Below are 17,301 nucleotides of genomic sequence, written 5' to 3'. Positions count from 1 at the left end.
GCGGAAGGTCGAACGCCGGGAGCACCCTGGCTTTGAAGAGGGAGCAACCTCTCTTCGTCGGCGGAAATAGCGGAAGGTCGAACGCCGGGAGCACCCTGGCTTCGAAGAGGTAGCAACCTCTTTTCGTCGACGGAATAGCGGAGATGCGGTCGACTGCCGCTGGAGCTCCTTGAGGCAGTGCTTAGGCAGGATTCCGGATCAGGATAGGTGTCGTTTGCTGGCCGAGCCGGCTTATATACCCGGCTCGGGCCTCCCACTTGCGAGTATCGGTCGCGTAGTGGGAGTGGTCCCCATGCTGGGGCGTCGCATGGGCGCGAGCGCTCGTGGGCGTCATAGGCGTCGGGCCTATTTTCGGGCGGTCGGGTGCTTTAGGGACGGTGTGTGAAACGCATCGTCACAACATATACAGGGTATTTTTGGGTTAAATGGCCAAACTTGAAATACGTATTTAAGACCTCAAAACAAAGAAAAATTTCCTGTAAAAGAATGCTTGCAAACGCTTCTTTCAAGAGATATTGGTATTATATATAGGTTGAACTTTTTTATTGTTTTATAGTAATAACAAATTAATTATTAAATATTTTGTTCAAAATGACGGCCTCCAGCCCGAAGACAAGCATTACATCTTTCGATGAGAGAACGAGTGGCTGATTGGCATTGTGTAACTGTAATTTCATTGCACGCTTGCTCTATCCTCTGTTTTAATGATTGAAGGTCATTAACCGGCATTTCGTACACTTTTTGTTTAAGCGTACCCCATACAAAAAAAATCTAATGGCGTTAAATCCGGTGAACGCGGAGGCCAAGCCACAGGTCCAGCACGACCGATCCATCTTCTGAGAAAATGAATATTAAGCCATTGTCGAGGACTTTTGCCATAATGAGCAGGACAGCCATCCAATTGAAACCAAGAATTCATTCTTATATTCAAAGGAATGTCTTCGAAAAGGTCACAAAACTCATGGTTCAAAAATTCGAGAAATCCGTTTGCATTCAAGCGAACTGATAGAACATGGGGTCCAATTAAAGTATTGTCTATTATTCCTAACCACACATTACACTGGAAATTGTGTTGAAAATGTTGTTCACGGATTGCTCGTGGATTCTCGAGTGACCAAACGTGACTATTTCCTTGATTTAAAATACCGTGTCTGGTAAATATGGCCTCATCTGTCCACAAAATATTTTGTGAAAAATGTTCGGTCGCCGACAGAGTTTTTTTATCATTGTTGGTTGCATGTAAATTTTTATATGCAATCTTTGAAAAAGGTAATGACTGTAAGATCACGCCGAGATCTTCCGTCAGGCGGCGCCAGCTCGTGGCTGCCCAAATTGTGCTATCGAACAGCTGGGCGTTGATCGATACTGCGCGAGCGCGATCACGCGCAGTAATCGAAGGAAACCGGGAAGGTTCTCGAAATTACGAGAACCTTCCAAAAAGCTTTCCTTATTAAAAGAGTAATTGTAAAAATCACTCTTTATCGCCGATCGAACGAATACAGTCGAAAATAGCCGAATTAAATAGAGAGACAGTTGGATCGAATAATTAACGCATAAGAACTTGGTCGAATTTTCTTGTACCGAGTAATATTGTAAAATAAATAGTTCAATACTTAGTTAAAATCAGTGTCAATAATCATTTAAGAACCATCCTGTCGTTTTCCTGTTTTTGCCAAAGTATCGTCGTGATTTATTTAAACAAAAATATCAAGGGTCGCGTATAGGACGTAACCGTCTAAATCGTTTGAAAAATTAGTGAACAGCCGGTATATTCTTTTAAGACTTTATTTGAGTAAAAATAAATCGTGTCGAATAAAAAGATAATCGCCGAGTCGAGAAAACAATAGATACATTTGAAATCTTTCAGCTCAGAAGTGAGATTACGGGCCTTCAAGTCCGTGTCGAGCCGAAAAGTCGAATAAACGTTGTCGTGTCATATCGAAGCAGATCACGGGCTCATCAAACCCGTGTCAAAAAAGTTATTAAAAAAACATTGTCGTGTCGTGTCGGAACATTTTACGGGCTTTGCAAGTCCGCGTCGAGTCGTAAGAATTAAAAATTCTTGTCGTGTCGTGTCGAAGCAGTGTACGGGCTCCAGAAACACGCGTCGAGTCGAAAAAAGGCGAAATTCGTCGTTGCGTCGTGTCGGGCCGATTAACGGATTTATTCAATCCGCGTCGAGTCGAAGAGGCCAAAAAATTCTTATTGGAGTCGTGCCGGGCAGTAGAATGCCGAAAACCAGGTCCATGATGGACAGAGAAGACCTAAAAAAGGCCGTTAGAGTAACTCCAGAAAGAGGCTCGGAGATATCAATTACCGGTCTTGAACGACCGAGACATATTGATAGAACAAATTTTAACTTGGAGAGAGCTGGTCATACCAAGAGGACGTTGGAGATGCCGCGGGAAACGGGCGAGATTCACGATCCTGCAGAGTCGTCCTCGAGGCGAGCCACCGAAGCAGCCCCACCGAATGCAGAAGCACTCTGTCACGCTATCACCGAGATGACGGCGATGATGCAGCAGCAACAGCAGATCTTGCTCCAGGTCTTGCAGAGGCTGGCTTCTCAGGAAGCGAACGTGCCGATTAGCCGGGACAAAGGGATAGCAGGTCCGAGCGGTCTGGTAACCCTGTCAAGGGCAACGTCCGGTAACGTACATTTGAACCATTCAAATTTCACAAATAACGGACAAAGTCGAATGCTCTCTAATGCGAGCGCCTTACCAGCCGGAAATGCGGTAAGCTGGCTGGCCTCGCAAATTCCGGAATTTGGCGAAAGTGACGATGAGAATGTCGAAGTATGGACAAATCGCGTGGACAAAGTGGCGGAAATCCACGGCGCGTCCGACGGTATAACGCTTCTGGCCGCGTCCAGTAAGCTCGTTAAATTCGCCCGTCAATGGTATGAAATCCAGATGGGCGAAATGATTGAAACATGGCAGGCACTGAAGTCGGAACTTATGAAAATGTTTAGAAAGCAAGTGCCTTTTTATAAAGCTATTCAGAAAATAGAGGCGCGTAAATGAATTCCGACGAAGGAATCCTTGGATCAATACGCGATCTCGAAGCTCGCGCTTATGAATAGTTTGAATCTGCCGACGAAAGACTCGATACATATGTTAATTGGCGGTATATCGCAGGGTTCATTAAGGGCCATAGCCCTCTCGATATCGGATAATACAATAGACGGATTTCTTGCGAAAATGCGCCACATCACGGAAGGAAACGTGGATACAGAGAAAAAATCCACAGCGATCGCGAGTGCGCCAAAAACAATTAATACGTGTCGAAATTGCGGGAAAAACGGGCACTTACACATAGAGTGCAGAGAAGACGTAACTTGCTTTTACTGTAAAGCGAAGGGGCACCGTCACACAGTGAGGCGAATACCTCTTTTCGCGGTCATTGACGTATAGTTTTAATATTTTTCAATTAAAAAACTTTAAATTTGGCATATATTAACTAAGAATAATATACTTCAAGTTTGTAAACTAAAAAATCAATTTAATTATAATTAAAATAATTTATACAGTTAATAAATGCTTTATCGACATATAGCAAAATTCATTCACTTAAATAAAGAAAAAAAAGAATTTATTACAGTGTAATTAATTTTTTTGTTGAAAAATAACAATCTCTGAACAGTTCTAATCTTCCTAAAATATCAAATAATTTAATAATAACTCAATTATTATTGTCAAATTAAATAATCATGTAGTTGACATTTAATAATAAGTCGAACATTTTGCACTGCAATAAAATAAAATAAAATCACAATAACCACAAAAATTTACAATAGCAATATACAAAATACAATACAATAGCAATGTTTAAAAAAGAAAAAGAAACCGAATAACTAAGCAAAGCTAATATTGTATATATGATCAATTTCATTTCTGAGTGTCCGCGAAGTGTCTTTATTATTTTACTCATAACAATTTGATTCGTCAAGTTCTAAAAGATTCTTAGCATCGTCACATAGTTCTTTTTTTTTGTATTCAATTATTCGCCTTGAATGTGAAACAACTGAGTCTGAAGCAATTAACAGATTCGTAAATATATCTTCGTTATTCATTTTTTGAGACATTTTTTGAGAATAATTTTCCCTATAATTTTGAAAATATTTGTGATTCGCTTCTTGGGCATCTTCAGATAATTGACCTATTGGTACAATTGCATATTTTATTATAGCGCTTCCATGAATCAACAATTTGTGCACTGTTACTGGCATATAATACCATGGATATAGCCGAACATAAAGTTTTGCAGTATCATAAGCATAAACTTGAAATTTCGTTATATCCACTTTTTTTCCACTGGCAATTGCTTGTAATAAAATTGAAAATCGAATTATTAGATTTTTATCCAGGCCTGTGATTTCAGCTGACAAATTTGGATCAGCGAAGAATTTTCTGGCAGTATTGCCATCGTTAGATGTGCCTGTTCCTTGTTTTACAACATCAATTAATAAGCCCATTTTGGTTCTGAAAGCGGATTGTACGGCTTTTTTCCTTTCTTCAATTTTTCGCTTGTTTTGCTCACCTGTAACAGCCCAACATTTTATTTATTCTGTAGGAAATATGCAACAAACATTCAAAGCATCTGATCCAGCAATGATTTTTCGCTTGTTTTGCTTACCTGTAACAGCCCAACATTTTATATTTATTCTGTAGGAAATATGTAACAAACCTTCAAAGCATCTGATCCAGCAATGCAGTGATGACAATCCAAACGACAGGTGTTCTTCTTTGATAGCTTTTTTCTCAATCAAATCCAAATTGTTCATTTCTTTAGGAGAAGCATCACATAAATAACACTTCATGGAGGATTTTGTATCAGTCAATATATTACATATTTTGTTGTCAATCATGGTCAGCCATTTCATGTTTCATCGAAATACCTTCTTTTGAAGTGGATAATGTTAATGAAGATATTTGGGCCTTGATATCATCAACGCAAGATTTGACTACGATATTTTCTTCTTTGACAAATTGAAATTCTATTGGTCTGCAAAATCGAGTCGAGGAAGGACAATTATTTTGCCAGAGGACGTTATTATTATCATTATTAAATATTTTAATTGGTACGAAACTACATATAAATACATTGCTATCATCTTTTGATTCGTCACTAAAATTCAATTTGTAAGGAGATTGATTAGAAGTACCGTCACATCCCCATTTCGAAACCATAGTTAAATTTGTAAATGGTTCCAAATCAAAACGCAAAAGTTGAATGAATCTAAGTGCGATGTGATTCAGTAAACTCTGCAAAGAAACTTTCACTCCTGTATCAGTACTTTTGATGGACTCTTTGTTTGGAAGGCAGTCTTGTTTTGCTTTTTGAATTTCATAATAATTTGATAATTTTCTAAATTCAAATTTTGTAACATCACGAATAATATTATATTGATTTCGTGTTAATTTCGCTGAACATAAGTACTCAACGCAGTCTCTTTGTCAATAGATCCCGTCCCATCTAATAGTTGTTCACAGAATTGCTTCACTTTTTCAACATGTTCTAGATATTTTTGAACAAAATCGTAAACAAATTGCGCCGCATCAGATTTCAATTTTTTTTTACAATAAAATCGACCATTTCTTGATTATTTCTTACTTCCTGAGTTCTTTTTCTTTTATGTCTTTTACTTAGATTTTCAAAAGACTTCGATCTATTAGGCGGTGTGCATGATGAACTTGGAATTGACCGTAGTATCTCGTCTGGGAATGAGAATTTACTGTTCAACCATGTCTCGTTTTTTTTACAAAATTTTTCAACGTTATATCTACTTGCTGCCCATCTTGCTTTGAAATGTTTCAAAAAATTTGAAAATTTAGATCGTGATGCTTCGAAAGCAGATTGAGATAATTCGATCTTGAGAGTTCTTATGATGACATCTGTCACGGCATTGCAGTCATATTTGTTCAGATTATTATCACGTATAAAGGTAAATACATCACCATTTGTTTTGAAATTATCCATGATGTAGACACGAGTCAGTTACGGTACAGTCGAGTAAGATACGAGTAAAGTCAAACAAGTATAAATCAACTTTTTGCTGGCTATTGTTCGAGGAGCTCAACAAATTATGTCTTTGAGAGTGATTTCGCGATTTTTATATCTTCCTGAGAGTTATCATATCCCTCCCCCCCCCAAAAATCACTCTAATCTGCCAATTATACGACGCGATTTCTTTGAATCTGATTAGTTATTGCCCCTCCCCCCCCCCCCCGATTAGTTACTGATGGGTCCACATTTTGTCGCTCATGACAACTTTTCGAGGCAAGCAATTAAATAAATAAACATGTCCTCGACTTTCGATCGTGATAGCGACGATCTCTAAAGAATATCAGGAGACGCGGTAGTGTCTCCGGCCAAGTTCAAAAAACGACACTACTAAGTCAGAAAAAGAGTCTGGCAAAGTTCAGAAAATGACACTACTAAGTCTCTTATCCTGCGCGCACGAAGTCGACTTATCGAGGGTTTATAGCAACTAAAATATAAAAAATTTTATAAAAACACATAATATATCCTTAAAGGCGGCATCGCCACGACTAATTTAAGCCAAAAAAAATTAAAATTGGTCCAGCCGTTCCGGAAATACAAGCGGTCAAAAAGTGATGTTGGTAATGCAAAAATTAAGAAACGTCGTCTCCTTATTCTTCTCCTCTGTCCGCAGGGGCGGATGAAGAATTTACGGGGCCCAGGGTATTATCATTATCATTAAAATTTACGGGAATTTCTCGCACCAGGTGCCAAGGGTCGACGAATTCAATTTCCCCGAGTTGCGCTACGGGAATTTCTCGCACCAGGTGTCAAGGGTCGACGAATTCGACTTTTGCGAGTTGCGCTACAAGAATTTTTTGCACCAGGTGCCAAAGGTCGACGAATTCGATTTTCGGGAGTTGCGCTACGAGAATTCCTCGCACCAGGTCCCAAGAGTTGACGAATTCGAGTACTCCGAGTTGCGCTACGTGCATTTCTTGCATCAGGTGCCAAGGGTCAATGAATTCGACTTCCCCAAGTTGCACTACAAAAATTTCGCAAATATGAAAGAGAGAGACAGATATGACATATTTTGATATAAAATCTAAAATCTCATAAAATATTTAGTTATCGATAATTTTACCGTAATATTTTTATACGCAGAATAATAAAACAAATCAATACGTGTAAAAAAAACTCATTGTTATTTTAAAGAACAAGTATGTAATTTACAATGTACTTTTTTTAACAATTATGCGTCTTCCTTATACCACTTGATTCTCATTATTCTAATCATAAAAGTATTACGGTAAGATTATCCATAACTTAATATTTTCAGAGATATTCTAATTTAAATTTTATATCGAAATATGTCAGATTAAGATATAAAATAACTCAAAAAGTATTAAAAAGAACTTCTGAAAAGTATGAAAAAGAAAATTATATCCTTTAATCTTGTTAATATTTTATTAACATTATTTAATGTAATAAATGAATCATTCGGAAGCAATTTCATACTCGGTCGCGACTTTTTGGACAGATATAAGCTCACCGTGGTCTTCCAGTATTACAAGTCGTCGGAAGAGAGCCCGATTGGCTGTGTTAAACTTTACGAGCAATCGCCGCTCAGCATAAACGAAGAAACCACAGAAAATCTGATGAAATTAGAAAGTAGCGTTAAGAAGTTAAATATAAAAACAGATGTAAGAAATAAAGTTATCTCACCGATTATAGTCGAGCGTGAGGTACGAGATATTTCGGCGGATGACTCCGTCTATGCGCAAGCATCGCGACGAGATGCGTCCACGGAGCGCGTTAAGGGCCGAGCTCACCATGTTAGCAGGACACAACGCAGTGCAAAAAAGAAAACACCGAAAGGTGCAAAACGAAATTTCGGGTTGCCGCCTAAGCGCGGAAAGCGAAGGAAAAAAAAGTAGTTCCCGTTCTGAGATCGCCTCAAACCATGGACCAGGTGGAGTCCTAAGGGAAAATAAGAGAAAAATGTAAAATTAATCGTTTCTTTTAGTTTTGTTTTATGTTGTGTTAATTAGTTAGATTATTTAGTATAATATAGTGAAAGATGGCAATGAATTCAACCGATAGACGGCGCCAGCTGACGGCAGCCAAGTATCGAGCAGCGCTTCGATTATATCGATTCTGCGCGGGCGCGCTCCCGCCCCATATTTTACAATATAATATTGTAATCGTTTATCTGTTCGAGAACCTTCTTAAGAGATGACCTGGTAGAGAGATGAAAAATCAAAATCACTCTCTAACGTCGGGTCGTGGACATAAGTCGCAAAGAGAAAATAAAATAGAGAGACAGTCGGAAGTTTGTCGAGAATTAAGAACTTGTAAAATTGGTCGAGTCGAACTTTGAAAAATCACAGATATCATAGTTTAAATAAATCGTTAAAGTGCTCAGTAAAGTATCAGTGTCGATTCTTTTCTTTTATAAACTGCCGTTCCTGACTACATAACATCGTTGCCGGAATAATAACAAATATAACAAATAAGGTCGGAAAGGACGTAACGGTCCTATCGCTTTAAAAAATAGCTGTTGCCAAACGTATAACTTTATTATTCAAATATCTTACAATATTAGACAATTTAAAGAGAAATATCTTACAGCGTTAGAGAAATATCTTACAATAGCATTTATAAAGATAAAGCGTCGTTTCAGATTAGGTTGCGAAACCACAATTGTAACAAAAGTGATACTTACAGCGTCTAAAAACGCACCTTCGGCACGCTATCACTCACATGTGTTAAATTGCGCAACATGGTAAAAAGAGAGAAAAAAAAAACACTGAACTTCGGGGCGAAATCCAATGCCGGCCGAGCTGTAAGATCGCGCCGAGATCTTCCGTCAGGCGGCGCCAGCTCGTGGCTGCCCAAATTGTGCTATCGAACAGCTGGGCGTTGATCGATACTGTGCAAGCGCGATCACGCGCAGTAATCGAAGGAAACCGGGAAGATTCTCGAAATTACGAGAACCTTCCAAAAAGCTTTTTTTATTGAAAGAGTAATTGTAAAAATCACTCTCTATCGCCGATCGAACGAATACAGTCGCAAATAGCCGAATTAAATAGAGAGACAGTCGGATCGAATAATTAACGCATAAGAATTTAATCGAATTTTCTTGTACCGAGTAATATTGTAAAATACATAGTTCAATACTTAGTTAAAATCAGTGTCGATAATCATTTAAGAACCATCCTGTCGTTTTCCTGTTTTCGCCAAAGTATTGTCGTGATTTATTTAAACAAAAATATCAAGGGTCGCGTATAGAACGTAACCGTCTAAATCGTTTGACAAATCAGTGAACAGCCGGAATATTCTTTTAAGACTTTATTTGAGTAAAAATTAATCGTGTCGAATAAAAAGATAATCGCCGAGTCGAGAAAACGATAGATACATTCAGAATCTTTCATGACCAACTACCTTTCATTCGCGAGTGGATCGAGTAGCTTGCGGTGAAAGGGGTTGGTTCATTTGTATTTCTATTTCATATGTTATATCATATGTTATAATTTCGTCTGTCTCTGTTAATCGTTGTCTTTAGCAACAGATTGATATAAATTCTCTTCTCTTAGCAACCGTTGTTGTTGTTTACTGTTTAACTTTAATAAAAACATGTATAATTTTGCTTTGTAAAAGTATTGTAAAAGTAATAAATGTTTTGTGTTTTGTGTTAATTCAAAATGTTTACGTCTCGTAATTGTGCCTGTCGAAGACAATCATAAAATAGTGGTGGATCTTTAACCGGATATTTTGGAGAAGGCGAGATCCCCAAACAAAAAATGTGGATCATTATTTGTTTGGTTTAAAAACCAATCGCAAAACACTCTCCTACGTGCCATATCAGCCGGTAATAAATACTGGACACGTTGAAAATGATATGGATAACGTCCATTAGCTGGAAGTGTCTTCCATATGATTGTAGATGAAATTCCTAATTCACAACCGGATCTTCGGACACTTGTTGATGGGTTTTGGTCAAAATGCTGCAATATGATGGCTGTTCTTCTTTCATTCTGCAGCGGTGCAAAAACTCCATCAGCCCGAGGCACCATATTAAATGACCCAGTTTCTTTCAATCGTTGAAATGTTGAAGAAAATACAAACTTATTTGGCAATCTTCTGTTCGGAAATGGCGCGGAATATTCACGACGAGCAGCGTTAGCATTTCCGTCACAAAATCCATATAAATAAACCATATCGGCATATTCACTATTAGAATACAAACGAGGCATAATTGCATTGATTTAATACAAGTTTATCCTACGAAAGCATTCAATGGACTAAAAATTATTTTATACGAATGAAAGGAGCTTTGTTTACGGTGCGAACATAAGCCTATCAATGACTTAGGATCTTCAAAACAAAGCAAAAAACGACATTTTGACATTATACATTTCTAAGAGTTCAGTAGTATATGGCAGGTATGGGGCGTCACAACAAACCCCCACCACCTACCCCATATTTGACCCACTGACCTACATTTGGTCTGGCGTCAAAACAAATAACGTCACAGGGAGAGGAGGGGGAAAAGATGGCGGCAGTGGGTCCAACATGGCGGACGTCTACAAGATGGCGGCTGTTGACAAGTGGTTTTTATTTTTCGGAATTGAGAAAATCCAAGCTGGGTTCGAACCTGGATTGCTGGATTTCTAGTCCTGGTCCTAGTCTGCTGGGCTACCTATAGATCTAATGATAGTAAAATGGTGTGTCGTATTTATGGCTATGGGACCTGGCAAGGAAGGGATGTATATATGTTGGGGTCGCGTCTATATGAGGTACCCCGGACTCTCTGGCAGGTATGGAACATGTAAACAAACGACGTCACACAGTCGCCTCTAGTCTGCGAAGGGAAGGGGCGCATTTATACTGGGACCGCGTCTATATGAGGTACCCCGGACTCTCTGGCACGTATAGCGAACAAAAGAATGACGTCGCAGCGACAAATGATCATGCGACTTTTAGTTTGATATTTGGTGTGATGGTTAAGGGGCCGCGCGCGCGATATTGCGTGAACGGGGTGAGCGTCAGCCACCCGTTTTTGCAGATTGAGCGTGCTGTAAAAATTGACGATGGCGAGTGGAGCGTGCAGGAACATGCGAAAAGGGGAAGGAAACGAATGCAAGAAATGAAATACAAAATCGTTTATTTGGAATTTTTTTTAAGAATACATAATTGAACATTACAGTCAAAATATAAAAATATTTTATTCGACTTACTGAATACATTCTAAAAATATTATTTCAAAGCGCGCATCGAGAAATGTTAAATATATGAAAAAAATGTTTTATTTTAAATTTTTAAAAATACATCGTTGAATATTACAACAAGTACTAGTAGGTAGTTTCGTTTGCTCATTCTTTTTGCAAAGAAAAATTTTGCGATATAAGCATACTATCAGTCTGTCGTTTTGGTTATAATCATCGGTGAAAAGACGAAGAAATTGCTGAAGGCTGTAACCAAGAGACAAATAGTAAAGAAACACGCAGCAATATTGATCGCATGTTTGCGAAAAAAATCTTTGTAGCTGCTCGGTGTTCCATTGATACGTGGTGGAATTTCGTCGAAGTCGCAGATGAAATCGTTGATCCGAGTGTGGCGGGATTCCGTAACTATCGAAATATGTGCCGGTACCATGCTCGTCGATGTAAAAGGCGACCCAGTGTCTTCCGGGGCGGTCATGTTCGTCTGTATTAGCGACAATGGCTGTCGACCTCGTCCACACCCTCGGTGTAGTCTATCGGCAGGATAGACTCCCGCATATCTGACATTGAGACGATGCAACGCGTGTAAGATTTCCAACGAATTCATTTGTCGCGTAACATGACGGTGCTCGCGTGCGAAGAATTATTTGTATAGTAGAGTCGCAGGGGTTTACCTCCTTACGCAAAGAGTAGACGTTCTCGAATGATTGTGTGTTAACGGGGATGGTTTGTTGAGCGTTGCTATCGGTAGGATATTCTTCTTCTTTCTTTACGTACGGTGTATCTTTTGCAATGTAATAAAGTGATTGATTCTTCTCTTCTTCTTCCGTCTGTTCTTTTTCTTCTTCCGTAGCGTTACGCCACGCTTCGATTTTGTGAATTATATCAAGATTTTTATTATTTTTCATAAAAACAGCACTGTCGGTTTTTTCGCTTACGCTCCAATTCTCATGAGAAAGATCATCGCAGCTCGAAACGATGCTACACTCGCTGCTAGTGTTTTGAGTAACTATCCAGCGTTTCAATTTGCAAGCGTTGCGTAACGCGCAAAAAAATTTGTCTGTAGAGCAAAATCGAAAGCCGTGGTGAGAGCACCGATGTCCGCTCTCTTTGACTTCTGGTAAATTTTTAAATGCCGGAGAAATTCCTTCTAGATTATATACGTTTCTGGAAAGTAGACGCCGCAGATAGTGTGCCTTTTCCTGCCCCCTGCTATAGATGTAGCGCGCTCGACGTGTTATTTCTCGTAGTTGTATTACAAAACATTTAAGATCAGTTTCACCATCGAACTACTCGATTCCGTGATAATTTCGCGAAAGTCAGTTGTTTTCTCGTCTCGATTTATCGGGTAAATCGTCAAAGGGATAGGGAGGCGTCATAATCCAGTGTCCGATGATTGGTGAGTTAATCGCAACGACAGCTACTTCTTTCGGAATAAACTTCTCGGCGGCATCGCGGAAACCCTGTATATCAATGACTATATCCATAGTTATGTCCAAGTACTCACTCTTTATTTTCAAACGAAGCGACGACGTTCGTGTCTCGAACAGGACTGAATCTCTTTCCGCTGCTTCACACGCCATTTAAGAAAACACGTGAGGGAAAAATGTGTGTAGTAGTAGTGGTGGGAGGCGGGGGTTTGGCGTTATAAAAGTCTAACCGGCAAAATCGACGATAACTTGTCGAGAGGAGTCTATTTCTAGAATGTTATCGAACTCTGCGTAAACGATACAATTTACGGTCGCGGTAAGCGCCTTTTCAAATTTCACTTCTAATCGCAAACTACCATGTTTCACGAGATTCCAATGTCCGGCGCAATGAGCGGACAAGTCGGGGGTAAGATCAAAAGCGAAAAGAGTGTAGCCCTGGCCATAATCCTCTCTACTTATAGAATTTCCCTCGTTCAAGAAGTGAATGCCGGTTCCCGAGAAGAGCGTGTGGTAGGCTTCGACGTAAAGGCCTTCGTCTTTCGAGAAGTTCGGTTGTAACGGTCTACTGGGAATTTGCATACCATCGGCATACAGAGAAAAGAAATTTAAACTGTAGTTTTTGAAATTAAACGGATTCAGTTTTCTATTACCATTAAACGCTCTGTTATCGACAAAACCGACTATTACACGTTTTGGCAGTTGTCCGAGTATTACATTATCTATCGATTTCCCTACGAGTCCAGCGTGAATCGTAAATGTTTTAACCTCGACTTTTGTGAGAGAATATTTGGCGGTGGTTTTACTCAACATTCTCGCATGCGAGAGTAACACACCAGGGCTTATCTTTGCTCTTCTAACGAGCAGACTAGCGTCTAGAAGGCGTATTTTTGACAGTGAATTTGATTCCATAAGGCAAAACGAATCTTTCGAGTGAACGAGCCTCATTCTAACTTCCACCCCGTTGATTAAGAATTTATCCTGATTGAAAACGTCGCAGTGAAGATGACCTATGAGATCTAGCGCCTGTCTCGAATGTAACGCGAGCGTCTCACGAGAGCCTGATTTGGGGTTTGCGACTCTAGGAGTGCGTCCATTAAACCTGGGGTATCCATATCCCACAGACAGCAGGTCAGATGGGAGTTTTTTGCGGGTGAAGAATAATTTAATAACGCCTCGATGTAAGCCCGATACGCGTAAGCGTTGTTTGGGGGCGACACGAGTTTTTGATTGAAAATATGTCGATTTGGTTGAACATGGAATGCAGTAAATGATTTACAGGGCCTACTTTGAATTCGGGGGTGCCAACGGCGGTACCGCCTTCTGCTAGGGGGGAAGATTCTACGCGTATGCGAAGGCTCAGCATGGTGTGCGTGAGATCTAGATAATCTTCTCCATGACCGGGTCTGACGAATTCTATAGGCGCGTCGTCCGCGAGCGACGTTACGGGTTTGTAATAAATCTATTGCAAACTCTCGATGCTGGTTTGTGTGAGTGGTAAAGAAAAGAGATCGAGTTCACTTTTTAAACACTCGTTTAAATGTGTATGAAGAAAGGACATGCTCCGTAAATTCCTAATTCACGCACTGATTAAGAGAATATGTCGGCTACATTGCGTTTCTTGACTCGACGACGCCTCGTGGTGCCGGATGGCTTTTTGCTGTTGGTCTTTCTAGCCGCTGTGCAAATTTTCTTTTTTTTTGTTGTCTTTTTTTTCTTCGTGATTTTCCTTCGCACGCTGCTTTTTTTCGACGATTTTTTTTTGCTCGTCTGACGATGAGGACGACGACGCTTAGGAACCGCGATGCGTCTTTCGTGACTGAAGAAAGAAAACTGAAGCGCGGCTGTTTTCGCTGATACTTTATAACTTGTACCCTTCATCAAGCTAGTTATTTTTTCTTGGGCTTTTCTTTTGAGATTTCCACTCGATTCCTTGAAACAAGATTTGACCACCTCCTTGAACGGTGTATTATTTTCAACATCCTCCATCACGCTAATGCCGGCGCGTAAAGCTTCTTTACCAACCGCTCGTACACCTTTACTCAGATAAGGAAGCGCCCTCCTGAATAATCCTCTGAGAAAACTACCGATTCCGTGTCCTCGTTGATAAGGTGCTCCGACGAAAACTCGTGTGATTCCTTCACTCCGACCTTCGTTTTGTATATCGTAATATTCGTGGTCCTCCGGTCTAGTCATAGCGTGCGGCTTTTCCGACTGATTTTTTCTTACTGGAAACGTCTAAAGTGCAACGTCACCGTCAGCGTTCCCGATTGGAATGGTATTCTTTTTCCGAATTGATTTTTTATATCTATTTCAATCCTACGAAAATACGTTTGTCGTAATGGTATATAATGCGGGACGGAGAAATGTTTCACTTGATTCGCTCCGTACGCGTAATAATGACCGTAATGCTGCAGCTCGACCGGTACTATTCGAAGAAGTGGAGTTTGCACATCGCCGGTTATATAAGGTTCACAAATATCACAATAAACAAAGAGTTTATCGGGAATACCACGCAGCAATCCGTGCGGTTCGAGAGTATAAAAATTTCCAGCGCGCCTTCTTTGTTCTCTTTTAAACCCGAGTTTGATAAAAGATGCTGTAAAAATATCTTTGGAATTAGGATTAGTTGCAGTAAGTGTTGTATAGAATTCGATTTCACTAGTCGTTAAAGCCGTGCAACGGTACGATGAAGTAAGCTTACCATCGCGGCAGGGGGCACTCCGCGGCGGAGGTGCGCGCGCGCCAGCGTACTTCGCGGCGGTCTTTTACGAGCTGATTCGGACCGGAGAAGCTGGACAAGCGTAAATGCTGAACAAGCGGAATTGCTCGCGTCAGCGCCTGCGCGCGCGGGGGAGTGAGTTCATGAGCTTATGATACTCCCCCACAATGAAAAGCTGCTTTCTACGGAAAGAATTGGGCAAAAATAGTCGTTTTACGTGAATGTATGTGGGGAGAGAGAGAGAGAAAGAGAGAGAGAGAGAGAGAGAGAGAGAGAGAGAGAGAGAGAGAGAGAGAGAGAGAGAGAGAGAGAGAGAGAGAGAGAGAGAGAGAGAGAGAGAGAGAGAGAGAGAGAGAGAGAGAGAGAGAGAGAGAGAGAGAGAGAGAGAGAGAGAGAGAGAGAGAGAGAGAGAGAGAGAGAGAGAGAGAGAGAGAGAGAGAGAGAGAGAGAGAGAGAGAGAGAGAGAGAGAGAGAGAGAGAGAGAGAGAGAGAGAGAGAGAGAGAGAGAGAGAGAGAGAGAGAGAGAGAGAGAGAGAGAGAGAGAGAGAGAGAGAGAGAGAGAGAGAGAGAGAGAGAGAGAGAGAGAGAGAGAGAGAGAGAGAGAGAGAGAGAGAGAGAGAGAGAGAGAGAGAGAGAGAGAGAGAGAGAGAGAGAGAGAGAGAGAGAAAGGGGAAAATAAACTTGGAGAAAAATCATTGGAGAATTATTTTTTCAGAATATAAATACAAAGCAAAAACGATACAAAATATAAACAATTTTATTATTTTTTAAATCTTTATATGACTTTTTTCTATAATTTTATCATTTTTTTAGCCTATTCTTATTCTATTTTTACAACACAATTTTTATTTACTTTTTACAAATAAATTTATAAACTTTACATATATGGGGAAAACGTGCGTGCAATTATTTAAATAATAAAATAGGCGAAGGAACAGCATCGTGAAATAACAATTAGCGTTCGGATAAATATCCATAAGGGACGGAACAACGACTGTCGAGAAATCTACGTTTTAGCAACACGGGTGTGCAAGCTTTCACTTTGTCGCGTGTTATTATTTCGTGAAAGGCTGTACGTCGAATTGCTCTGAAACGTAGATTTATCGAACGCGATTCTACCGTTGCCGACTCCGTCCCTTCCTCCTCCTCCTCCTCTTGACCTTCTCGCTCTTTACGTAATAATAATTCCTTAATACTATTAAAATTAACTAAGCGTGAGTTTTCGAAATTTAGAGTTATGCCCTTTACTTTGCAAACTTCTTGCGTTTGCCCTTCTGCTGTGCAAACCACGTATGCGTAAAATTTCGGACCACCCGATACAAACGCCTCGATATAGCTACCGCGACCATAGCTTTCGAGTTCGTCCGTCATATCGCCTAAGAAATTACCTTTACACACTTCGTATTCATCGGAGACACCGCTGCTCACGTAAATACACGAGTCGGTATCGTAATATAAAACGCGACGATCCAATTTATCTAAATATTCGTATAATACAAGACGCGCCTGTGCCGTTGTGAAAGCCGCTATAACCACGTTAGTAAGAGGCAAGGGTACGTTCAGCTCTTCTCGCAGTCGCCACGAAACATACATCACTTCCTTGTTTACGGGTAATATTTCGATTATCTCATGCTGAGGACTCGTGAGTAAACTCGCTAAACGCTGTTGAGTTTTTACGATCTCGGTATTCGGCAGGTTGGATCGTTGACCAAATTTCCCCCAAAAAGAATTTAAACATAGCTTCGCGACCGAGCGCAAACCAGGATTTTTCGCGATGTTTTGCTTATCGAGAACGACACCCTCGGTTTTCTCGTAGTCGCGAAGATATTGTTCTTTAGACACGTCATCCTTACACTCGCTCGGCCATCCGCTGGCTTCTTGTTTTAATTTTAAAAATGTGTTTATATATTCCGTGAATAATCCACCCTGCTGTGTATCGGGA

At 40.2% G+C, this 17,301-nt stretch overlaps 2 protein-coding genes across 2 annotated transcripts; one reads left to right on the top strand and one right to left on the bottom strand.

Moving 5' to 3' along the window:
* Positions 1-708: 708 nt before the first annotated feature.
* LOC137001444 (uncharacterized) lies at positions 709-10,494 on the bottom strand. Its single transcript, XM_067360321.1, has 2 exons — positions 9,752-10,494; positions 709-1,365 (listed from the first exon to the last, which is right to left on the bottom strand). Exons 1-2 carry the CDS (start codon positions 10,239-10,241, stop codon positions 746-748), a joined length of 1,110 nt encoding a protein of 369 aa, XP_067216422.1. The 5' UTR covers positions 10,242-10,494; the 3' UTR covers positions 709-745.
* Positions 1,369-4,487, top strand: LOC136996998 (uncharacterized). The gene has a single exon (XM_067347037.1). It carries the CDS (start codon positions 2,229-2,231, stop codon positions 3,024-3,026), a length of 798 nt encoding a protein of 265 aa, XP_067203138.1. The 5' UTR covers positions 1,369-2,228; the 3' UTR covers positions 3,027-4,487.
* Positions 10,495-17,301: the final 6,807 nt, after the last annotated feature.

This window comes from Linepithema humile, chromosome 1, assembly GCF_040581485.1.
Source record: "Linepithema humile isolate Giens D197 chromosome 1, Lhum_UNIL_v1.0, whole genome shotgun sequence".
Lineage (NCBI taxonomy): Eukaryota > Metazoa > Arthropoda > Insecta > Hymenoptera > Formicidae > Linepithema > Linepithema humile.
Note: the sequence above shows the minus strand (reverse complement) of the source record. Positions and strands in the feature narration are given on the sequence as shown.